This window comes from Podarcis muralis, chromosome 9 (assembly GCF_964188315.1).
Source record: "Podarcis muralis chromosome 9, rPodMur119.hap1.1, whole genome shotgun sequence".
Classification (NCBI taxonomy): Eukaryota; Metazoa; Chordata; class Lepidosauria; order Squamata; family Lacertidae; genus Podarcis; species Podarcis muralis.
In genome coordinates, this window is record NC_135663.1 from 56,881,875 (window position 1) to 56,907,834 (window position 25,960).

The following is a 25,960-nucleotide window of genomic DNA, read 5'->3' on the forward strand; positions in this document are numbered from 1 at the left end:
TCCAGAACGAATTAAGTTCTTAACCCGAGGTACCACTGTATTTGTTGAGTTACTTAGCCATTGTTGGCATTGGTTTCCATGCAGCAGATCTTTTTATCTTGTGTGCAGCCTTTTCTCATTTGGAAAATGACAGAGTTTGGGGCTAATAATGGTCAGCACTGGATAAGAAGTGTTCTACTCGAGGCTCTGAACCTGGGACTTTGTGTGTGTGAAACCCAGGCTGTTTCATGGAACTAGGGTTCCTCCTCTATAAGTGAGTCAGAAGATAGGGGAAGGACACATAATTGGACATTTCCTATCTGTTGCTGTGGCTATGTAGCTCAAGAGCTGGTTTACGGTGTATCCTCTATGGGTTGCACTTCTGCTTGCTTAATTTCTTTTACCTCTATCTAACATGGATATTGCTGGCGGGACATGCAAAAGCTATGCTGGGTCTAGGTTCTGTTACTCCTCCTGATTGTCTATATCCCATCCCATTGCTCTATCCAGTGAGCTGATAGCATGTGCTCATGTCAGAAAGAATGCAGTTATAGCTTCTCTCATTGCTTGTCATAGAGCCTCCCTGGCAAATGATGCCTATTGCCAGTGCTTTTTTCTGGGGGGACGCAGGGGGAGACATACCCCTAAACAATTTGTGAATCTAAGTTTGGCCTCATTGAGGGGCAGTATTTCAATATGAGTAGGAAAATGAGAGTACCCCTAAACATTTTTTTAGAAAAAAGGACTGCCTATTGCTATGCATCAATTTGCATCTTCAGTGCCTAATACAGGGGTGGGCTCTGTCACTGGTGGGACATTGAACACTGGAGGAGGAGCTGCTACATTGTCTGGTGAGGTGCTGTCATTTCATTCACAGTTTTTCTCTTAGGTGTCCATAGGAGCCTAACTTCTCTAGGCAGCCGTCGACATGGTAGGCCCATTGGATTGCCCTGTCTGAGGCAAGATTAGGATGCAGCAGAATGCAGAACAAGTGTATTTGAATATTTATATTTTTTGAAAACATATTTTTTTGGAGTTCCAACAAATTACTGTAAATCACACAGGCTCTTCCAGCCTGGTGGTTTCTACAGCGGGTGTTTTGCAATGTGTTCTTCACACAATAATTGTGCATTGTTGATGGATCTGTTTTGGACTTCCTCTTTATTACTTGCTCTGCAATGCTTCTCCAATGTGCCACTATGTTGGACAAAAACCACCCCAGAACACCTGGGGTTTAAAAAGTTATGGGATTCCAACTTTTGCAGGGTATGTAAATAGAGCAGTATTCCTGCCTCATAACTTCTGCAAATGCAAATAGTGTTGAAAGTGGGATCATGGATGATTGCCCTGATGGCAGTATGAACACAAATAATCATAAATGCACAATTAAAAGGACATTAAAAGAAAGCTACAGCTGGGTTGATGAAATATATGAGTTGACAAAATGGTTTTTGAGCTTCATTTATATACATTGAAAAAGTTAATGATATTGATATGCTTGGGCTGTTGTCCTGGAAGAAAGCAGGATAAAATTCAGCAGGACTTGCTTCTAAGAAAGCATTGAATTGCTTTGTTCTGGGAAAAGTGACTTGATTTGGTGTCTGAAGATGTTAGCTGTTTTCTGTCAATTGCTACAATGCTGAATACATAGGGTAATTCTTCTGGAAGGCAGGTTACATAAGTGTTTCCTATTCTGAGTGTTTATGTTTTGAGATGTAAATTTCAAAATAATTCACGGTAGTTAGCTTCCAGATTTCACATAGAAATACACATTCTCTCTAAAACCCACTTTTCTTAATGGTAAGAAAATGGCTTTAATTAGAGATTTGTGATGGTTTGCTTGAAAGAAATGGCTGTGTCCAGTTTTGTAAAGGTGCTGAGCTATAACATGATACAACATCACTGTAAGATTGCCAAGAAGATTAGTAAACAAAAGTCTTAACATCTTTTGATAGGGATATGCTTTCATGAAAGTTTTTGAGGTTTGCCGCTAATTACTAGGAGATTTGGATCAGATAATCTCCAAAAGTAAGAATAGAAACTGGACCCTTATTGACTCTTACCCATTACCTCACCAGTGCTTTTGTCCTTTCCTGGATCTCATTGCATGGTGTGTCAGGTGTGATTTCCATTATGTTTTGTGAAAACGTTTGAATCTGCATGACTTGGGCACACTTCTGCCATCTTTGTTCCAGAACACCACACATTCATAGCAGCCCTAATACTTATACATGGTGGGAGGCAAGTTCTTTCTCTGCCCTGCTTTACAAGTTGCTTTATGGAGGGAAAGAGATTAGTTCCATTTAAACTATTAAGCCTGGCCAAAACAAGGCAACATGATTTGTTTGCAAGTTTCCTGACTACCCCTTAAAATATAACACGGTACAGACCTTTTAAGGCACAGGGAGGGTGAAAACAGCACTGAAATTATTTTTCTTACTTATGCGAGTTGGGAGAAAGTTCTCAATAATTTTCCAGGGATGGAATGGCTGACCATGCTAGATGTCAGCGGGTTGCAGTCTTGACACTGCTTCAAGCAGTGGTGGAGCTGCAATAAGCAACAGGGAAGTGGAAACAGCCTTTAAAATACATACATATTTATTGCTGACAATCCTTCTGGAAAGAATGGTATGGCATGGCATGGTTCCCGGACTATACTCAATGAGGGATCCCACCAGCTGATGCTGGTTATTTAACTCTGCCACCACTTGAACTAACAAAACAATTTTATTATGAAAAGAAAGGCTGCAACCCTACTGCCTACTCATACCTATATCATATATAAGCCCCACTAAAAGTAGGATAAATTTCTCTTCCCACCCCCCGCACACACCTACTCACCAAAAAAAAGAAAGACCAAAAAGTAATAATTTCCCCACTTTTGCTGGAGATAAATTGCACCTTGAAAAGGAAGGAGGCATTTTTAGCTCAGTACTAAACCAAACCAAACCACAAACCCATTATGATAGGGCATAATAGTTTATTTGTTGTTGTTGTTTAGTCGTGTCTGACTCTTTGTGACCCCATGGACCAGAGCACGCCAGGCACTCCTGTCTTCCACTGCCTCCCGCAGTTTAGTCAAACTCATCCTGGTAGCTTCGAGAACACTATCCAACCATCTCGTTCTCTGTTGTTGATATGTCCTCTGTAATAGATGCTGCTTTTATAGTAAAGTAATACATGCATATGACTCACATTTCTTTCAGCTGTAGGTTTAAACTATAAGTGGGAGTTAAGAAAAGGAAATATATAGTCTATGATTTAAAAAGAAAACCTGTGTTGTGGGATTGAAGGTGAGAGGGAGGTCAGCCAGTTTAAACTGTGGGGGAGAGCATTAGGATCTCTGTCAACAAAACAGCTAACACTCTCTTGGTTTCTTTTGTCTTTTTAAAAGGGCACAGAAAGCAGACCAGATCTTCAAGAGTTGGATCTTTATGCAACTTCCCGGGAGCAGCGATTTCGCATGTTTGCCAGTTTAGAATTTGAAGGGCAGCTCTTTATGACACCATATGACTTCATTCAGTCTGTTTCAAATGACGAACCAAAGAGTAAGTATAGTTTGTTGCTGTGGTTTCTGAGTCATTACAAATATGTGTTCTGCAGAGCAATCTCCAGAACTTTATTGAGCTAGACTAGCATTTTAGTAAGAAGCCAACCCTCACCACCTCGGCACTCAATCTAGGTATGTGTGAATAAATAAATAAATTTCTCTGTGTGTGCTGCTTCTATAACTGCCTTTGTTTGATGTTTTGATCAATTTCCTCTGCATCCACCACCAATGTGTTTGCTACACTGAATGTTCATATGCAGTCTTCCAGTTTTTTGATTAAAGTATAGCTTCCCTTTTGTGTGGGCTCACTTTAGGTATCCCAAGTATTTACAATTGTATATTGGTACTGATATTTTCAAACTTTAAACCATTAAGCTTTGTGAAATCAAGGGTCAAAATTAAAAATAGAAATAATATTGGTTTCATGGTCCCTTTAAGGCACACTAAAATTTACTATGCAAAATACTTTAAAGCTGATGTTATTGTTTATGATGCATTTTGCATGGGAAAAACTAGTCAGAACCCTCTCCCTAGGGTTCTTGAAATCTAAAATAAGCAATAGGGAAAGCAGCCAAAAGTAGGAGAGAAGAGACAAGAGTAGGGAGGGAGGAATATGATTAAAGAAGGGAATGAGGATTAAAGGGATAAGTCAAAGGCTGTGTGGAAAAGGTGGACTTTGAGAAGCAATTTGAAGGAAGGGTAAGGTCGCAAAAGTCATTTAAACAGTAATAACTCTTTTTTACGTTTTTGTATAGAAAAACTATTAACACTAAAGAATTGACTGGTAACTTATCTGCTTCTGGGCTCAATTTAAAGTGCTGATTTTAATCCTTTAAAGCCTTTACATGGCCTGGGATCCACAAACCTGAAAGGCTGCTTTTCCCTATATTAGCTCATGCTCCAATTGAGCGTAGGTCAGCAAGCATTGCTTGATGTTCCATCATAGTGAAAGAGAAAAGTGGCAGTATGGGCCTTTGTAGTTATAATTCCTAAGATCTGGAAGCCTAAAACCATTTGCTTTTGAATATTTGGAAACCCACTTTTTCTTTTTTGCATTCTGGATAGGAAGTAAAATGTCTCTTCAGCAACTGGGGTTTGAATTTTGTTGCTTTTTGTTTTGTACATTTGGTTGATTTCTGTTCTGCTGTTCAGCCTGTTGAAACTCCAACTTATGAATTACTACTACTACTACTACTAATAATAATAATAATAATAATAAAGTAAGCATAATAAAAGCAGCACAGTGCAATAAAAGACAAGAAAGAGTTCCAGGCTAACTTTCCTGGTCAAGGCATTTCAAAGTGGAGTGCTACCAATGGTGCAGTTGCTGCCAGACTTTGGGGTCTCAGTCTGGGGTCATGCAGTCAGGCATCACAACAGCAAGGGTGATTATGTCACCTGCCACCTCACCATTGAAGGCATGAGGACGCAAACATGGGCTTCCAAATAGGTTTTCAGGTCTTGGGATGGTCATATTGGAGAAGGCAGTTCTTAAGGTCGCCTGGATGAGTTAATGTTTTTGTGCTTATTGAATAACCTGGTTTCGTTTGCTTGATTGTTGCTTTGAACTAACTGGTGTTTCTAAATTGTTAGTTGTTTTGAGTTGCTGAAACAACTAAACATGGCTTATATAAACAAAAATAATAGCAACTGGATGAGTACTGGGTGGTATAAAATCTCCTGCGATTTTGAAACCTTCTCTAGTAGAGATGGGGAACTTGTGAGCCTCCATGTTGCTGTTGGACTTTAACTGCCATCTGCCCCACTCAGCATGACCAGTGATCAGATATGATTGGAGTTGTAGTTCAGCAACATCAGGAGTGTCACAAGCTAGCAACCCCTGACCTAGCACCAGCTTAAAAAAAATGACCACTATTTTGCTTTGCAGTAATAATCTGTGCAGCCAATGCAGTCCCGGATTCTATCCCTGATGTCTTCAGGTAGGACTGAGGAAAACTCTTGCCTGAAACCTTGGAGAGCCAACGCCAGTCAGTGTAGACAGTGCAGAACTAGATGGAACAGCCATCTGCTCTATCGATAGGACAGCTTCTGTGTTCTTGTGCTATTGAATATTTTGTGTGAGTAATTATTTCTGTATTCATTTTAGGGACAAGAAAATGGAAGTCTCTTTCAAAACAGGTGAGCTTCAATTCTGCACAACAAAGAATTAGGATTTGCCTCAATGTGTGTAATTGTTGTTTGTGTTTACTATCTACAGTTACTTTATATATTGAGAGGAATGTCTGAAGCACTTCGCTTTGCTTGAATTGTATAAATAGCTCATAGGTGTGAAGAGATTGACATTAAAGTATTCAGTATTGGGTGAACTGGTGTGGTGTAGTGATGAAGAGTCAAAAGCTGAGGGCCCTTCTTTCAATTCCCAGCTCAGCTGTAACTCAGATTGGTGACTTTAGGCAAGCTGCTCCCTCATTTTCATTTTATGGAGATGATAATGCTAGCCAATTCATATTGATGATGTGAATGCATATTTTTATTACAGTCGTACCTCGGAAGTTGAACAGAATCCATTCCGGAAGTCCGTTTGACTTCCAAAACGTTCAACTTCTGCTCCTGCAGCCAGTCAGAAGCCGCAGAAGCCCCATCGGACATTCGGCTTCCAAAAGAATGTTTCAAAACCGGAACACTCACTTCTGGTTTTTGATCGTTCGGAAGCCAAAACGTACGAGTTTTGGGGCGTTCGAGAACCAAGGCACAACTGTATATGTAATCTGCATTCCATCATTCTACTTTATTAAACATTTTCATGCTGTTATAACCTAGACTTTCCAATATCTTGTACCATGGGATTTAATCCAGTTCTTGCCACAACCTTTCCTCTCTGCAGTGTAATATGGTATATATCTACTAAGAAGTAAGTTCCATTGAATTCAAGGGTACTTGCTTTCAGGTAGGTTTGTAGAGGATTGCAGCCTTATTGAGCCTTTTTATCACATAGATAGTCGACTTTCTTTTAATTACTGTTTTACAGGAATTGAATCAAATACTTGTAGAAACTCCACCAGTTTGGAAAGGGTCCTCAAAACTATTTCGTAACCTCCAAGAGAAAGGTACAGAGGAATATATGTTTTCTAGAATGTGAGATTCCAGGAGTTCCAGGTGCTTATCCAGGCTTTGTGTTTCCTTTGAAAATGAGGCACAGCGGAATCTGCAGAGTCTTTAGGATATGTGGCTTATTTACACATATATGCAACCTGAGCCTACGATGGAGGGGGTCACAGCATCAACACCCCAAAATGGGTCTTGTTTCTCCCATAGCTGAAGCCTTTGATTCAAGCAGAAATCAGGCATGGCTTTTTCTGTTGTTTTACAGCCTCTAGGTCACATCATAGCAAACTCTGCGCTCAAATTCCCACTTTGTGCTACAACTGATTATTGAATTGAGAGAGGGGCCCCTCTCATTTGCTGTCTGACACAGAGCCCCTTCTCTTTCACTTCCCTAATGGCTCATCACCTTCTTTTTGTTTTCCTAATGGCCCATCACTCCAGGTGATTTCCTCATCAGGAAACTGGCCTGCCTTATATTTTACCATGGGCTGAATTCCGTGTCTGGCACCCAGAAACTCACAACAGTATTTACCTTAAGCCTTAGATTGCCCTTTACCTTTTTAGGATCTTCCCTCACACTAGCTATTACTGTTTTGTGCTGATTCTATTGCCACTGCAATAATTTTGTACCTAAATGAATAGTACTGCCTTCAGCAGACTGAGCTGTAATTTGCCCACAGGATTTTTCTCTGTTGCCTGCAGCCTTTCCAGAATCTCTCTCCCAGAACAGCAAGAGCAGTCATCCAGAACTATCTGTCTATAGGATGCAATATACTAGTACTGACAAAAAGCAGAAATGTGTTCAAGATTTCCTAGATAGCTGTGTTCTTGTCTGCCTGACCTACTTCACAAGAGCCGCTTTTCATTCATTGGTCTCCATTAAAGTGACTTAAATAGAACATTTTAAAGTCAGGGGGCCTTTGTGTGTGCATGCACTCTGGGTACTTTGGCAGGCCTCTCTAGCCAGGGTAAGCCCTGCCCTTTGGAGGCAAATGGTCTGAAGGAGAGTGAACAACATTGTTTGTGGTGCAATGAATAAATAGGATGAATAAGCATGATGTGGAAAGATCATTAATCGTTAGGTGACTGAGACTTTCAGTGAAAAAAATTAAATGCCAGAAGTGTGATGGCTTAAATGAGCAGGCTAGATTAGTTGTGCAACTTTGACTTTTTTATTTTCGTGGCAGTGAGCCATATGGGAGGTAAAAGAAAAAGACTTTCTAACAGTTGTTAGATTTTGCAATCCACATTTGAGGGTTTGGAGTGTTAAGCAATAAGTTCATGTGTTTCATGCTCTTTTAAGCTGAAATGTATGTTAAGTTTCAATACACTTGAATCTGGGCAAGCATGTTGCTTTCTTTCCAAGTAATTTATATAAAAGGTATTTGTAATAAGGTGTTGAAATTAGTTATAACAGAGGCATTAATAAAGAAGAAAAATGTGATTGGGCAGAAGTCAAATCAATGTAACCCATTTTGAGTACTTATTTGCCAGAATAGCGTACTTTAAAATTTGATTTGTATGTTTTTCTAAAGAAGCAACATTCTGTGGCGGGAGAGGTACATCAGAGGGGGAAGGTTTAGAGCTCTTCTTATGTTCTTAAATAAATGGTTATATATCTAGAATAACTCATTAGCCAAGAGAGGCTTCTTGCAGATGAAGGAGTTCCTGTGTGTTTGTAGAGTTGCCATAGAAAGGGACTATGATATGGGCAAACCCCCATTATTTACTCTGTGGCTATTAATCTATGACTGGAGAAATAATTTAAGTGATTTGTTGCCTTGCTCTTTTCAGGTGTGATTTCTTACACAGAATATCTGTTTCTATTATGTATCTTAACAAGTAAGTGTTCAAAGTAAAATTTATATCCTATATTTGTACATTTCATGCCATTTGATGCTCATTAAAATAAGTCAATATTTTTGTGGAAGGGAAAAACTCATAATTTGCAATTTGTTCTTATCTGCCCATGATGAAACATTACTGGAATAATTCAATACAAAAGTAGAAAAGACAACTTAAATCACTGTCCTGGAAGCAGTACTAAACATGTTCTTTTCCATATTCATTCTTCTGATAAATAAGTCTGTTACTATTTCAATTGGTTACCACAGTGGAAGTGAAACAGGATCTTCTATTGGCAGGAGGCAATACCAAAATAAGTTTCAACGTCTTCCTTTCAATCCCAGCTGAAGGGCTGGTTCCAGTACATACGTGATGCAATCTTCCATGTGATTATCCCATTTCACCCTAGAATACATGTGTGGGATTTTTTGTTTGAAAGATTCTCACTCCTCAGACTGATGCAATACACCCCTATCTAAATGAATGGGGTGCTGCTGTCAAAAACTCATTAGTGAACTGCTTTCCAAAATTGCCTGTTACCATGGAGGTTCCTAGGAATTATGTGAAGACCTAAGATTCGACCTCCTCTGCACAACAGCCCAGGGTCCTGTCATGAAATAGTGCTGCAAGAACTGATAAAAAACACCAAGTTGGTACGTGGTCTTTATGATTTGAGCAAGGGTTTCCAGAAAGTGACCCACAGACCACAAGTAGTCCATGAACTTCATTTAGGTGATCTGCAGTGGCAAATCTACAAAGTGACATAACTTACATGTGTGTGAAGACTCTCAATACTTTCCAAGTGGTTGGGATGGGGTGTTGGTTTCATATTACTGTACATGACCTTGTTGCCATGCTGACTGGAACTGGCCCACAGCTATGGGTCAAAGTAGAGACCAAACATTATGTATGTTTAAACACAAAATTGTCACAGTTGTGTAGGGTATATGTCTGATTTTAGGCAGTCTGATTTTAACAGCAGAAGTGAGATGAACTGAACCCTCTCTGCAGCCCATCACCCCAGGTGTATCCTTTTAAATTGCTGTACTCTGTTACACCTTTCCCCTCTTTTTTTCCTTTGGCAGAGCCACATGCTGGTTTTAGAATAGCTTTCAACATGTTTGATACAGATGGAAATGAGATGGTGGACAAAAAAGAGTTTTTGGTGGTACGTATATTATACATTGCCCTTTTACCAGCTTCTTAAGTGTGTGTTAAGTAAAAGTTCTGAAATTGTAAATCGGGGGGAAATCCCTCTGATTCAAGAGTCAGCAACTAGATTGTCTGAAGAGGCCTTTGTATCCTAACCTCTAAGCATGTACGCTCTACAACAACTTATTTCCCAGTTACTCACTGTGACTTTTCCCAGTTGGATACTCCAGCTACAGTATGTGGCCCCACTATGAAAAGGTGGCACAAAGGAACCATGTGGGTGGTTGCCTAGCAACCATGTGCATGGTACACTCTTGTGATTGTGGTGATAAAGCAAACAGCACATGCTTCGCAGAGGAGGTGAAGTGTGTGGTGGAGTGGGGAGAGAGTTGGGAAATGTGGGTGAAAAGAGAAACATTTGAGACTGAAAAACAAGCAAGAAGGCTGAGAGAAATGAAAACGAGAAATTTCTCCTGTTTTTCGCTGATTGGATAACTACATGGTGGGTACCACCTAGTTTAGCTACAATCCATGGTAACAGTTTGGAGATGTGGCAGTTTGGAGATGGAAAGAAGGGGTTGTAGATCATTACATGCATGGGTATTTTAATATCAGTCAGTAAGGGAGAAATGACATTGTGCTGTTGTTTCATGAGTTGGTTATGCAGTAGCAATATGATGACAACAAATGAAAACTTTTTAAAAAATCTCCATGGCAGGTTTGGGTAATCTTTGACCCTCCAGATGTTGTTAGAACTCTCATCCTGTCCATTGGCCATGCTTGCTGAGGCTGGTGGGAGGTTGTAGTTCAGCAACATATGGTGGACTACAGATTCCCTACACCTGTTCTATGGTATTAGCCTTGTGAATTGTGACCAACCTTTCAGAGCAAGAACCACGCTACCATCTGTGTTAGAAAAGACTTTACTTAAAAAAAAATTATTAAAGTATGAATGCGCAAAAATCCTTAACATCTATTCTAAAGAAAAGCTGAATGTTTAATATGCCCTCAAGCTGCTATTTTAACATTCATCTGTAATACTAAGAGTTACTGAAAGGCCAAGCAGACTCTTAAGTGAGTTCTCATGTAAATAAAACCAGTCTAATTAAGGCAATGGTGCTGCCCTTTATTAGGTCCTATTGCATAAAGAACATGAAACGTGACAAGGAAGAGCTTATAACACCCAGTTTTTCCTGTATACAACACACCAAAATTTATCCAAACTAAGTCATCAAACGCTTTACAGACTTTTTTTTATTTAAAAAATCCTGTTTGCTTATGTCATAGGTTTGAGGTCAGAGAACAGAGAGATTTTGTTCCCTTGATACAAGAGATGTTGTTTTGTCCTTTCTGCTTTCAACAGTCAATCCCATTATTTTGTTTCAGACAATGTACCTATGAAAAGTGCTCTCAGATTAATTCATGTTCACTGTCGTACTCTTTGGTATCCTGTAGCACTTCTTCTTCACAAAAGGTTCATTTCCAGAAGATCAAATGAGCCTTATTGATGAGTGCAACAAGATCTTCCTCCCAGTATCTGGTGTAGAGGAAATCAAAGCATGAATTGGAGGTTTTAAAAAAGATCTTTCTGCTTTTTCAATTACCAACACTCTCCTTACCATTTCATGATGGATTGACCTTACTTTTTAGTTTACGCCAATCTGAGGTATTTCAAATGTTCAAAAAGAATATATTGTATAGTCTCCTGGGACTGTGCTACTTCAGAATGCAGGTGGGGTTTTGCATGTTTGAAGGCTTCCCACATTCTCTGTGTTGGAAAACTAATATGCCAGGAAGAAGTCTAGGCTAGAATCCTTCTCGCTAAGGTAATAGCTTTCTATATGTGGGAAATTTTTGATGAAGGGAACAGTCAAACATTAAACTTCATCCTCCATTCTAAAGTTGTAAAATTCCAGGGGGAGCAATATTCATTTTCTGAGCATTTGAATTGGCTCTGTGGCTCATTATCTCTTCATGGAGTCACAATTTGCAATGGAGGCTTGGATTGGATTGGATTGGATTCGATTGGATTGGACTGGTGAATCGTCCTGTGGTGGGCACATTCAAGTAGCTTTATTATTGGAGATAGGTGCCTATCAGTCCAAGTATGTAAGGAGCTATAGATCATGTAAGTCTAGTTGCCTGCTGATAACAGAACTTTCTGGTTTGGTTTTTATGGTGTCTTTCCTACATTTACAATTGCACAGATAGCACACAGCGAGAGTGGGATAAGTTTGTGTCAATTGGCACATATGTCACAGCATTGCACTTGCTTCTACCTAGAGATGAAGGTGGGACTCAGGAGGAGAAAATGTGTATTAAAAACTCCATTGTGTTTGTTATAAATAAGTTTATTAAGGGTACAATCCAACAAAAGTTAGTTGCAGATAAGCCTCACTGCATATAACTTTTGTTAGATAGTGCCTTGAGGCATTAGTGTGTGATGGCTTTATGTATGTAAATATCCTAAGACAGAGGAATGACTATAGGGAATACAATTGGCTTTTTTTGCAGCTGCAAGACATATTCAGAAAGAAAAATGAAAAGAAAGAAAGAAGAGGAGATGAAGAGAAACGTGCTATGCTGGTAAGTATTGATGAAAGAAACCTGTGGACTTTCTGGTTTTCTTCGCATGATTATTGGAGCTTTATTATCTCAAATACTGCACAGAGAATGTTAAGTTTACAGTAATAATCACAAGTACATATTTTCTATTATGATGAAAATTTAGCTTCATTCTAAAAGTGAGACATTTAGAGAGAGGCAGGAGTACTGGTATCCCAATCAAAGAAATGTAAAGTCATTCATAAGAATGGGCAGAACCACTGGGTTCCACTCTGCTAGCTGTGGCAGTGATCAGAATTATTTTAATTCCATTCCACTCCAACTTTTGAATGTTTAATGAAAATCGTTCAGGCTTGCTACACTCAGATCCAGCAAGGGAAAGAGAGAAAAAACACCAGTCTTTGGATCAGAGACTGCTGAGTGCAGAGGATTCTGATCTAGCAAGTCTTACTGTTCCTACTTTCTCTGCATCTGAGGACACATCTCCTAGGATGTGGGTGGCACTCTGCATCCCTTGACCAAAACCTTCAGATTAGTGAGGGAAAGGTAAAAACACACACCACATCACTGGGTCAGAGTCATTCACATGGGAGGGGAGGGATCTTGCAGAGCCCAGGGGCTGTGGTAGACCTTCTTATCTCATAAGCCCACCCCTGAAAAGGCCTAGACCGGATTGTGATTACTACTGCCCTGTTTGGAGATGGCGATTGAGGAGGTTGTAGTACAACAATTACAAGTACCCTTTGAATGAGACAGATTGCCTTAACCCATTCCAATCCATTTGCAGAGCCAGTTGTGGGAATGAATCAACCTTGATTGCCCTGATGGATGACTTTTATTGACACAAGGAAAAGAGGAATGCAACCCTGTAATCATTACTTGATATCTCAGGAGATTTGATACATTTAACCATAGTATCCTCGTGAACTGACTTTGTGAGATGGGCATTGTGAACACTGTTTTACAGTGGTTCTGGGCCAATCTCCAAGGTCAGTTTCAGAGAATAGCATTGAGAATATATTTTAGACACCTGTCAGTTGTGCTTGTCCACAATGATATTCAACATCTATATGGAGCCATTAGGAGATTGGGGGCAAGGTTTCAACAGTACACTGATGATACCCAGCTGTATTTCTCTGTAACATCTGTATCAGGAGAGGCTGTTCAAGCCCTGGGCCTGGGGATGGACCAACCGACCCTGAATCCTGGCAAAGTGTAGGTGCTGTGGCAAGCAGCTCTTGAGTCTGGGTAATTGGTCAGTTTCCTTCTTTGAAACTTTCCCTGAAGGAGCAGGTTCATAGTCTGGGGGTGCTCCTGGATCCATCTTTGTCACTAGAGGCCCAGGAGACCCCAGTACTAGGAGTGCCTTTTTCCAGCTTCAGCTGCTAAGACAGCTGCAGCTCTTTCTGGACCAGGATAGCCTCACAGCTGTTGTTTATATGCTATAGGGATGTGGGTGGTGCTGTGGTCTAAACCACTGAGCCTCTTGGGCTTGCCGATTGGAAGGTCAGTGGTTCGAATCCATGTGACGGGGTGAGCTCCTGTTGCTCTGTCCCAGCTTCTGCCAATCCAGCAGTTCGACAGCATGCCAGTGCAAATAAATAAATAGGTACCTCTGCAGCAGGAAGGTAAATAGCGTTTCTGTGTGCTCTGGCACTTATCACGGTCCTCTGTGCACCAATAGCGGTTTAGTCATGCTGGCCACATGACCCGGAAAGCTGTACAAAGGTATGCTGGTAACCTGTAGATTGGATCTCTACAATGCACTTTATGTGGCCTGCCCTTGAGGTGCAAAATGTGGCTGCTCTCAGGGTAGGCTATCACCTGCTGCTGAAAGAATTGTACAGATTGGCAATTGGCTACGGAGCTGTTTTCAAGGTGCTGGTACCCTGAAAAGCTCTATACAGCTTGTGACCAGGATACTTATCATCTCATCCCTTACACACCCAACTGATCACTGTACCCTGCAGAAAAGGACAACCTGCAGATACCATCTTATCAGGAGGTCCATTCCACATCATGTCAGAAGCAGGCCTTTAGTGTAGCGGTACCTATCTTTGGAACTCCGTTCCATTACATTTCAGACAAGTGCCACTGTTATTTTCTTTTCGGCACCTGTTGAAGACTTTTAACAAGTAGAGTTTTTTTAAATCCCCATCAGTCTGTGAATTTATTTGAAATTGTTATTATATATGTAATTGTTTCGTATATGGTTTTCATTTTATTGTGAAATTGCTTCAAGATACTTCATAGGCAGCAATTCATAAGTGTGTGTGGGGGTGGGGAATAATGTGCTTGAAGAGGAGGCAAAAATGATGTCTTCCCTTGTTCTGGTTTGTTATTTCTAGAGCAGCTGCAGAACCAGCCAGAAAGTGGTTCCTTCAGAAAACTGGGGTTACTACAGCAATGCTTTTACCCTGTTGAAATCCGGGTTTCTGTTGGAATTCTGTTGTGGGTGGAACTCTGTTCAGTCGTTCATTGTTGATGAACAATAGTGGTGACAATAGTTTGTTTTGATGATCTGCTTTTTTAAAATCTTAAGAACATTTTAATTTTAAAAATATTGTTGAACTTGTTTAATTTTAAACAAAGACTTATCTTTAAGTAAAACTGTATTTCATAACAAGTACAATGGAAGTTGTTATGCCCTAACCTACTGTTATCTTTTCTTTTTATCCTGTCTTCATTTTGAAATGCAACTCTTCATTTCACTCTTCTTTACTATATCAGCATCTCCAGCTTTATGGATACCACAGTTCTACTAATGCTGTATGTACTCCAAATGTATTATACTTCTGAAGTATTAAATCTATGTGAAATCACCATTCACTACAAGAAATGCTGCACAGTGTTAAAACCAAAATGTTCAGTGTTGATAAGAAACTGTTTTAAGGTTGCCTGGGTAACCTTAGGTAACAGGAGAGGATGCAGCTGTGACTTTTTACTGGCACCCTCACCAAGAGGACTCCAGTTTTACTCTATAGCTGATCTGGAAGGAGGATCAATGAAGGGGTTGGTGGAGGAAGCTGGTAGAAGGTGTAACAGTTATTTGTTATTTCACTGCTGCAGAACTTTTAGAGGGGTGGGCAGGATCTTTCATTTGTAAGCTGAGTCAGTTTTATACTGAAGAAATACTTGGCCATTTTTTTATATAGCATATAGGCAAAGTAGAAGCACGAGGGATCACTGCCTCAATAGGTTCTTCATTTTTCAAAACCCTGGTAGATCAGACTCTCTGACTGTTCCCCAAATGCAAGCTTTAATCCTCACACTAGATAATAGATTTTCCTGTTTTTGTTGAGCTCACCATACCATTTAGGGTAGATGGGGTTATTTTGATAGGATTTTAGTACTAGGGGCAGGATTCAACTAATGGAAGCCCTGTGCAAGTGCTTCTGCAACAGGGATTTCCCCTTTCCTCCCTTGTGCATTCCCTGAAATTGGTTCTGAAGGGGTTGGGAGCCCTTTAGCAACAGCATGCAGGGAAGAAGGAGGAACCGTTCTGCCTGACAAGTTTGATTAAGTTACAAGAAAAAAATACAGGAACTTGCTTCTGTCCTCCCCCCCCCCCTTTTTTTTGTTTTTTTCTTTCATATTGTGAGTTACTTCTCTGGTGCATGGCCTGGTGTATGTATTTCACATGCACTGCATGTGCCTCATGACTGACTGAACTGAAAATGTCACAGCTAATGACTTTAGTATAATCTTTTATGCAGATGAAGCATGTATAATGTAAAAATACTAACATCCTTGGTATTGAATACAGGAGTTAACATCAAGTATCAAGCTAGTTAGCTAGTATTTTTACAGTATATGCACACATGCACACACATACATTTCCTCTCACAGAATTATTCCTGGATTGGGCTTTTCAAGCAAATACATTTTAGGAATGGTACCCCAGAATTGGATACTGTTATCCTTGTTTCACTGTTCACACAATATATTTGCCTGAGAAACCCATGATGAGGATTATGGCAATGAGTATTTGTCTCACAATTTCCTCCATTGGTCCATAACTTCTAGGCACAGGCCTGAGAAGTTTTTCTTTTGTCCAGTCACTTACTCAGCCCCAAGTTGAAATGGAAAGATACTGTCCTACCATTTTGTTGTGAATCCTTCCTTGACTCTTCTAAACAGATTTTATTTGAAAAAAGTGCATTGATCACAATTATAGGTCACAACTATAGAACTATTTATGTCATGGATAATACTTATTGTGAAGGTTCTCATCTGTAGAATTTTAGATTTAACATGTAAATGATGCAAAATTAAATATGTGCATGCTTATGAAGCAATCCACATACCATTGAAGCTAATGAGAAAGGTATTTGCATGTACTATATAAATTAAGATTGGCAATCACAGCTACATGAAAATATATATTAATTTTGTTTCTAATGTATTGATGCAGACTTCAAAACTCTTTTCTCTACTGCTGGAATTAGCCATGAAGTTAAATGCAGTGTAACTTGGTAAAGCTAAAGCTAAAGAATACTATTTTAAAAAACAAAAACAAAAATTCTTGTGACACTTTAAAGGCTAACAGATTTATTCACAAAAGTTCACAAAGTTTTTAACCATAATAAATTTGTTACTCTCTAAAGTGCCACAACAATCTTGGTTGTTTTTGCTGCAATAGACTAACATAGCTGCTCCTCTAGAAACCTTTCCCCCCCTAGTCTTTCTTCACACTTGTTTATTTCCTGAAATCTAAGTTTAAAAATGATTAATATCTAGGTTTAGCTGCCAGCACATGGCTGCATAGATGTATGTCCAGGGTTCTGCCACTCCTGGGTTCACAAGATTCTCCACTTTTGAGATTCATTCAATATCTTCTCCTCACCCCTTAAAAGAAGAATCTTGGTTCCGCCACCTCTGCTGCAGCACCTGAAAGATTTGGAAAAGAAGAAGAGAGCTCAAGATATTTTTGTGGAAAATGCTTACACCTTCATTTGCCACTTTGGCATTACCCAAAAGTTGTATGAGTGCAGTGACAAATGGTTTTTCCTGTCTCAGTATATCAATGATGCATCTGAGGATTGAGTCAGCATTAAGAGCACTTCCCCTTGTACCCAACTCTATGATATCAGTCAACGTGGAAGGAATGAGACTTTAGAGGATCTGATAGTCGCCCCCACATATTAAATGCATTGACAGCCTGCTACATGCATCTGCTTATCCCTTGAACCAAAGGCCATCAGGGAACTGCTCATCATCCTTTTGTAGTTGAGGGACACATAACCCCCTTCCTCTGTAGTCAACATAACTCTTCCTCAGGACACCCTCCGTCAGGAATAGCACAACTGCTACTATCTGCCAAGGACGTTCATTATTAGGTGTGGGATGGACGCAACAATTTGGACGTGGCTTCCCAACCATTTTTGCATTCTGCTGCTTACATATATACTACGCTACAGGGTGATTCATAATAAAGTATACAGTTTCAATGCACTATAAAAAAAAAATGTAATATATCTTATGTTACCTGTAACAGAATTGTAGGGGAATGTTTCAAGTTTGTTTGTTTTATAAACTGTCACAGATGTTCTATGTGTGCACCCTTTGTCACATGACACACATCGAACTGGTAATCCATTGCTGCCCAAACACGACTCACCCTACATTTTGATTTTCCCAGGCTTCGTTGAATGGCGGTGCAAACACTATCAACGACTTCTTCCGATATACACAGTCATCCAGGACTTCTAAGTTTGCACAAACAGACCATAGTTTCAAAAAAAAATAATGCAATCATAGATACATTTTCTGCTTGGAGGTTTTTTTCTGAATCTCAGAAAATGCCATCGCACAACAGTTACAGATTCTGTTTTGCTCAAATCAAGAACACAAAAAGGCCTTCTCCACTGTACACACAGCCATTTTCCCTGACTAGTCACATGACACGTGCGTTATCGCCTATGTCACTTCCCTCAGTAGCAGAACACAAACTTTATGAGTACATCTACCTCACGGTTCACAGTTGTGGTCCGTGTTGTCACCTGTTACTGTCTTACAGCATCTAGAAACTCTATACTTCATTATGAATCACCCTGTATATTTAATGTAAATGGTCTTAGGTACAAACATCAGCAGCATAATCACAAGTCACCTTGAACTGTTTCACTGTTTCTACTTCTGAATTTTGCTATGGAATCTGACAGAACCACTACAAGAAAACAGAATATTACGCTAAATAGATTGTATGACCAAGCAGCTCTTGGGTTCTGGTGAGCCCCTACTTCCCAAGAGAGGATAGCTTTTACTGGCAAGTTCAGATTGCACCACTGTAATGTGTCCTGTAGTTCCATTCCATCAGTCTCGCTGATGTCACAGGAACCTGTTGCCCATCGAGCAACCATAGGCACCAGGAAATCAGGCTTAAGTAGATGTCAACACCTGGTGCTGTGTGCTTCTAAGAGCTGCCTCCACGGACTCGCAGGACAGTCTCCAGTGAGACCTATCTTCACCGTCACCTGAGCAATCCTACTCAAGACAGGAAATCCCAGAAAAAGGTGGATTTTACAGTAATGTCATCCATCAGTATCTCCCACTGACAGCTGTCTCCATGGAGGTGATACACACCTGCTGTTGAAGTAACCCAGCTAAAGTGAGGGATTTCCCACCTTGAAATATTCGTATTGCAGCAGCTGCTGAGAACTATCTCCATGGAGACAGCTCTCAAAGGGACCCAACAGCAAACACAGAGACATGCAAGGAATGTGAGTACAGGCAAAGTGTAGGATGGAAAATCTTTCCTTCTGCCCTGATCCTTCTGCCTACTGTGAATTATTTCACTTCCTTGTTTATAGTATGTGTTTCTCACCTTTCTAGATACGCTACCCCACCTTGTCACTATAACATTTAAGGATGCTGCATTAATAGGTATAAGCCACATCCATTCACATCAGGGGAAGACTGAGATGCGATTTATAGTGCTTTCAAATGACAACTACGATGGCTCTTGAAAAAAAAGAAAAAAGATACCAAATCTTTAATGGCGTGGTTTCCTACTGCATGTCCTCTGCATTTTGAACCATAGTAAAGGAGGAAGAAAGAGAAGCTGTAGTACAGCACCATGGCCAATACCCTCACCTGAATATAACGAGAAACATTTTTTAGAAACCAACCAAACCACAAGCACATAATCGTTTTGTATAAAGACCCCTTCATTAACTACTTAAAGATGATCAGGACTGGCAGCTGTGATAGCAGCAAACATGGACTCCCACCCACCCACCCCACACACCTCTTGTTGTTATCTCATGAAGGATCTATGAGCTGAGTACTGGACTTGTCTTGGAAATACCTGGTTTTTTGTTTCAGTTCTCTGTCTACCACACTCCATCCTCTTCAGCCTCTCAAAACATAACTGTGTCCAGGATTTCAGCACAAATCTTCATGCAATATTGCTGGCAAGTTTGGAGTCCCAGCACTACTTTTCTAAAGCACACGTGTTTGGAATTTTAGTTCAAATTGATGGTACTTATTTCTGACTGTACTTATGGGTCAGAATGTCAGCTGAATAATTTTGGTACTTTTCAGAAGGATGACATAGTATACAAACGTGCACGTTGTAAGCTTCACTCTGTGTCATCTGACATGTCACTACAGAAAACCCAACATGAGAACATTATTTCTTCACATATAATTAAAGATAGCTTTCTTGCCTGAAGAAAAATATCTAAAGTAGCTAGGAATATTTATATGATATATAGAGAGGGTGTTCTTTTTATCTTTTCATATATGTTGGCTACTGATCAAAACTCCGAGCATAATCCAGCCAAATTAAATGTCACTAAATTCTTCTGATTTCAGTAGGAGATAGTTAAGCGTGTGCTTAAGTATTTCCCATTGAAATAAATAGAACTTAAAATTCTTAATTGGGTGGGATCTTCCCCATACTTCTTTTTAATCTAGTAAGAGTAATACTTCACAAACTTGCTCCAATTAAGAGAGAGTTCATAGGCTCCAATCAGGAGAAAGTTCAGTGAGACAAATTAGTCATGACTGAAATCCCATTTACTTCAATGGAGAACCATGACTAACTTTTTCTGGAATGGACCCACATTTCCCCCCTAAAATAGAATGAAAAAAGTCTAAGTTTCTATTGGCACATGAAGAAGAAGAAAACTTATCACATGAGAATCATTCTTTTTTAAAATGTGTACAAAACTATGTTTTGATCCCATGTGCAAAGCTATATCGTCATATTTTTTAAAGATGGCAATATCAACCTAATAAGATTACATCATCATGAATAAGAAAGTGATTATCAGGGACTCTGCTGCTTTGAAAAGGGCAATGTATTATGTGTTATACAGTATTTTTCTTTGTGTAGGAAAAATGGAGAAGGTGATCACATAGAGCTTTCTCTTTTTGAAGATTAGTTAGCAAAGATGTAAAAGTGTATAAGCTGCTCTTGGTTTTTATTACTTTATTACCCCTTCCCACCAAACCTATGCATCTTGAAAATTTTGCAGGTGCTAAAAACAGAAGGAGAGGACCTGGTTCCAAGAAGCTATTGGGATACTCTGAGACGTAGCACAAGCCAGGCACTCTTTTCGGACCTTGCAGAGGTATAACAAAACCTCTGTATGGTCCATGAACTGTTCTTCAGTTTTCTTTTTCTTTTTCATATTCCATTTTATTGTGTATATTGTAAATATTTTAAACTTTTTAATTACCCCTCCTCCTTGCGTTGTTTTTATTTTTCCCCATGGTTTTTGTTTGGTATTTACATTTGTTATATTTGTTGCATAAGAAAAACATGCATTTGACACATACTTTAAACTGCCATATTTCTTGTTTACTAACAGTGAAATAATTGGTTTTATTTCATTCTTGGAATATTGGATATCTTTTTATTTTATTGTATTATATTGTATTTTGAAAAGATACTTCACAGTTATAAGTATGCCTATCTTAAGAACTAGTCTTTTACATTTGAAAGTTATAGATAGGTTCAGTGCTTTCCATTTAATGAACCATCTGATGGTAAACATTTATGTTTCATAAACGCATAAGTAGGCAACCTTTCTCTATTGAAGGGTACATTCCCTTGGAATAAATCTGTCATAGACACATGCTGGTTGTATATGGAGCCAGAAACAAAAGTGTTATAAATTAGCTAACTTAGAATGCTGCTCCTTACATAGCAAAAGTGGGATGAAATTATAAAAACCCAGGAAAAATACAGAGGAAACCAACTGGAAGCAGAAAACACTGTAAGGAGGGAATGGGACAGCATCATAAAAAATTGAGGGACAACATAAAATGCAACTGGGAGCTGCTTGTTGGCTACCTGTGGATTAAAGGAACAGCTCTGCCTGCTAATAACCATTGTACATTGGAATAGCTTCCATTTAGGATTATTTGGGCACAGCTAATTTTAGTAGATATGAAGTTGGGAATAGGCATGGGCAATTGTTTGTACTGTTGCATGAGGGGTTGTGCCTGCCAAGATTCCCTTTTCAATGTAACTATTGAAGGCACAGAATCCCCACTGCAAGTTGAAAATTCATCTGACATTACCTCTGTGTCTTACTTGCTGATGGGGTTAAGCCCCGTTTGGTGCATCTACAGACCTCCCAGCTAGACGAAAGGCAATTTTCATATTTATGTGAGACTGACAAGGAAGACATTTGAGGAAGAGGAGACATTTAGACTTCTTTCAATGAAAGGAATGAATGCATTAATAAACACTGACTTGAGGCTATGGGAATTGAAGAGGGAAAGCATTTTATTTGGGAAGTCAGAATTAAAGGGTTTCATACAGTATGTGCATAGACCCTGACAGAGTACTGCTGCCTAGAATAAAGAATTTTCTGGTCTTTGTATATCCACCCTAGGATATAGTTCATACACAACAAATTATCCTCCATGTTAAGCCCTTTTATAACCATTTTTTCTTTCTCATCCACTGATTCATATGATTATTTTCATGTAGATATAGGTGGCTTACTTGTGGAGTATTGAGTATAATGATGAATATATAAAATTCATAGAAAAGAGGTTACGTAATTGTTTGACCATGTAAGCAATTGCCTTGGTGAACTGGGATGACCTAGAGAATACAAGTCCTGGGGTGCATCTGTCATGTGCTTGTAAATTGAATTTGCACCATTTCAGCACCAACTGTACTCAGAGGTTTTGGAAGCGATTGATATAATGGTCACCTGTCAGTGTCATTTGTATAAATCAAGTGTAGCCTTGCTGCAAGGTCTTTGGGAGCTGATTATTTGAGCTGGTACTGTAGGTCAAGCTTGCATTTTCAGAAGGGCAGTATTTTGATAAATAAACAATAAAAAATAGATGCAACGGTTAATAATGCTGTCCAGAAATAGAAAAGAAAATACACAATCCTTCATACTGCTTAAATATATCTGGTTTGTGTACTAGATGAATCTGAAAGTCAGCTAGTCAGGTCTCATATTGAGGACCTGCTACTCCTATTAGATTACAATTTCAGAAGCTGTAGGTTAAAAATATCTCAATGTGTGAATATGTATTCTTAACTATAGAACTGTTTCTTATAATTCCACTCTTCCTCTGTTCACACTTGAGGTTTTTCCTCATAGGAAGTAGAATCTTTGACATTTTTTGCATGAACAGATTTTTGCATAGAAATGACATCACTGTCAAAAAATCAAAACAAACAAAAAAACACAGGCTCCTGAGGTAGGCCTGCCTTATTATTTTCTCCAACAAAATATTCCCTTCACTTTTTTGACATTAACAAAGCTATGGATGAGAAATACGTTTGCAATGATGGTTGCCTTTCCATCATCATAATCATTTTTAAAATGTGCCAACTTATTTTCACTATATTATTTCACTATTCTGATTAATTTCACCCAGGTCCCTGGTTTTATTTAACACATTTGATCATACCATATCACTTTTTAAGTTTGGTAGGCTAAAATGTAATGTAAAATATTGTGTGGGGAAGTATGACCTGACTAATGTTACTAACTGATCTTGCAAATAGTTTTAATATGTATTTGATGCATGGATGCATTTAATCTTGAAGCAATCCTTTTAAAACAAAGTGCACTGATAAAATTCTGTGGATTTTATTTTTGTTACCAAAGCTATTGCAACACTAAGCAATTAATATACTTAATATGTTTTTAAGCGTGCAGATGACATCACTGGTTTACTATCCGATACTACACTGCTGATACACTTTTTTGGTAAGAAAGGAAAGGCTGAGCTTAACTTTGAAGATTTTTATAGGTGAGCCTTACTTTTAATACTTTTCATATGTACAAATCCTGTTTTATATGTCATATTAGAAATCATACATGCCAATAATATTGTCTGTAGCCTTAAATATTTTTAGAAGGTACTTTCTGGTTTTTTTAAAAAAACTTTGGAGTCTATGGCTTCCATAGCCTAGAACCTGAGAAGAGCCCCCAAAGGCCTATCTTATCCAGCATCGTATTTTCAAAGTGACTAACCAGATGCCTATAGAGCAACTAAAAACAACTTTTTGTTACCTTTATAGTTTTCTGCATAGCATTCTGTAGTACTTAGAAATACATTAGTACCCCATTTAGAAGATCAAAATATGAAAATATGATGTATCTTATTTTCTGTAGTGAATATGAATCAGTTCTGCAGCCACTGGTAAATCCTGATTTTTTGGTTTATTTTGTATTTTTTGGTCTGAATGATCCAGTAGTTCCATTGCATTAGAGCCTTTGTTTGTGCACTGAATTCCATGTTGAGAATTATCTTTACTGGATCTCTATAGAGTTTTGCAATTGGTCACAAATTTTATACATAGATGACAGGTGAGAAGCCACCTTTACAGATAATCAGTCTCCACCTGTACTTCTGTGCCTTTTAGAAATAGTGTAACTTTCTGAACTTAAAAGGAACAGCACCTCTTTGCCTCTCTGACATTGAAATCTGTGGTACAGTAGTGAGAACCTGTCCCACACCCACCCACAGGTGTTGTTCAGCTCCGACTCCCATCAGCCCCAGCCAGTAAGACCATTAGTCAGGAATTACATGAGTTGTAGTCTAGACGGCCATAGGTGCCCCACCTCAATTGTAGAGAAATGTGTTTCTTCTACTTTCCCCATAAGGCCAATGTGCTATAAGGTCTGATAGGGAAAATTATTCTTGTAAAAGGACTTCACTATTGGCTTTAGTAACAGGGACAGCTCTGTAAATGCTGCTTTGCTGTCCTCCATGTGAAGCTGTCCTGCCTGTTCACATAGCAGCTCCATGTGCTCTTGCAGAGCTGTGGATTGGCTCTGATGAGTGTTGCATCATGTTTATTTTCCTTGGCTTAAACTCTTTGCACATTTAGGTAGCTTAAAACACACTGAAACCAGTGTGAGTTAAGCTGCAATCCTATATACTTACCTAATAGTAAGACCTTTTTAAAATAATGGGACTGCATTTTAAATAGACATGTATAGAGTGCAATACTAAACCGTGTAACTTTGGAAGCTTGCAGCCCTTGGCATAAAAATATCTTTCTAGTGTCATTGCATCACATTTTAGCCCCACAAATTTCACCTCTATATATTTCACAATATTTTTGTGCGGGCAGAAATGATCTGCCAATGATAAATTTCCTTTACTAGGTCAAACCAAGAAGTCCATCAGCTGTTAATGAAATTGCAATTTTATTAATTTTGCATCAGTTGGAATGTTTGAAATATTAGGGGGCGGGATTCTACATATGGAGTTATAAGATTTATTAAATCAATACCTCTTATAATTCAGGTTTATGGATAATCTCCAAACTGAAGTTCTTGAAATAGAATTTCTTTCATACTCTAATGGAATGACTACCATCAGTGAGGAAGACTTTGCTCATATACTTTTAAGATATACAAATGTGGAAAATACATCAAGCTATCTGGAAAATGTACGCTGCAGCATGCCAGAAGAGCAAGTAAGCTTTCAGCAAAGACCCAAACATCTGCGTGTGTGTGTGCGCGCACACACACACACACAAAATCATAGCCTGATTGAAAACACAGTTACCTGAAAATGTCAATCACTTCCAGTTACATGTGCTGAAATGTGATACCTGCTATTGAGCAGGTGGGATTTGTGGGAAGGAAGGGTGGGTTGGAATAGGCCAAATAGTTTTGGAGAACGAAAAATGGGCAGGTCCTGTCAACCACTTAGGTTTCATTCATTTTCAGTGAGTTTTTAGACATGGACATTCTGGGTTCATTTTGCATCTGAATGGTGCCTGGGCACATAGGCAGGAATGAGTAATACTTTACACAACACCTTTCACTGGCTTTTGATATTATCTCAGAATGGCTGTATAGGGGGGTGCGGGTGGCGCTGTGGGTAAAAGCCTCAGCGCCTAGGGCTTGCTGATCGAAAGGTCGGTGGTTCGAATCCCCGCGGCGGGGTGCGCTCCCACTGCTCGGTTCCAGCGCCTGCCAACCTAGCAGTTCGAAAGCACCCCCGGGTGCAAGTAGATAAATAGGGACCGCTTACCAGCGGGAAGGTAAACGGCGTTTCCGTGTGCTGTGCTGGCTCGCCAGAGCAGAGATGTCACGCTGGCCACGTGACCCGGAAGTGTCTCCGGACAGCGCTGGCCCCCGGCCTCTTGAGTGAGATGGGCGCACAACCCCAGAGTCTGTCAAGACTGGCCCGTACGGGCAGGGGTACCTTTACTTTTACAGAATGGCTAATTATAACAGAATTCTTCTATATTCTATTTGTAGTCCAGTTCTTTGAGTGCCATTGCTCATGTAAACCATACATCAACAGCTACACACAAGAGGGAGGTATCGGCAGTCTCAGGTGAACCCTAAGGAG

The 25,960-nt window shown here is 39.4% G+C and overlaps 1 protein-coding gene across 1 annotated transcript in view; it reads left to right on the forward strand.

Annotated features, from left to right (window-relative positions):
• Positions 1–25,960, forward strand: part of MICU3 (mitochondrial calcium uptake 3) — a 40,210-nt gene that overhangs the window by 8,250 nt on the left and 6,000 nt on the right. The window contains exons 2-11 of the mRNA XM_077934298.1: positions 3,374–3,527; positions 5,637–5,668; positions 6,519–6,597; positions 8,390–8,437; positions 9,526–9,608; positions 12,107–12,178; positions 14,888–14,926; positions 20,641–20,736; positions 23,295–23,395; positions 24,902–25,073. Coding sequence (XP_077790424.1) covers positions 3,374–3,527; positions 5,637–5,668; positions 6,519–6,597; positions 8,390–8,437; positions 9,526–9,608; positions 12,107–12,178; positions 14,888–14,926; positions 20,641–20,736; positions 23,295–23,395; positions 24,902–25,073 — 876 coding nt within the window. The remainder of the gene's footprint in view (positions 1–3,373; positions 3,528–5,636; positions 5,669–6,518; positions 6,598–8,389; positions 8,438–9,525; positions 9,609–12,106; positions 12,179–14,887; positions 14,927–20,640; positions 20,737–23,294; positions 23,396–24,901; positions 25,074–25,960) is intronic.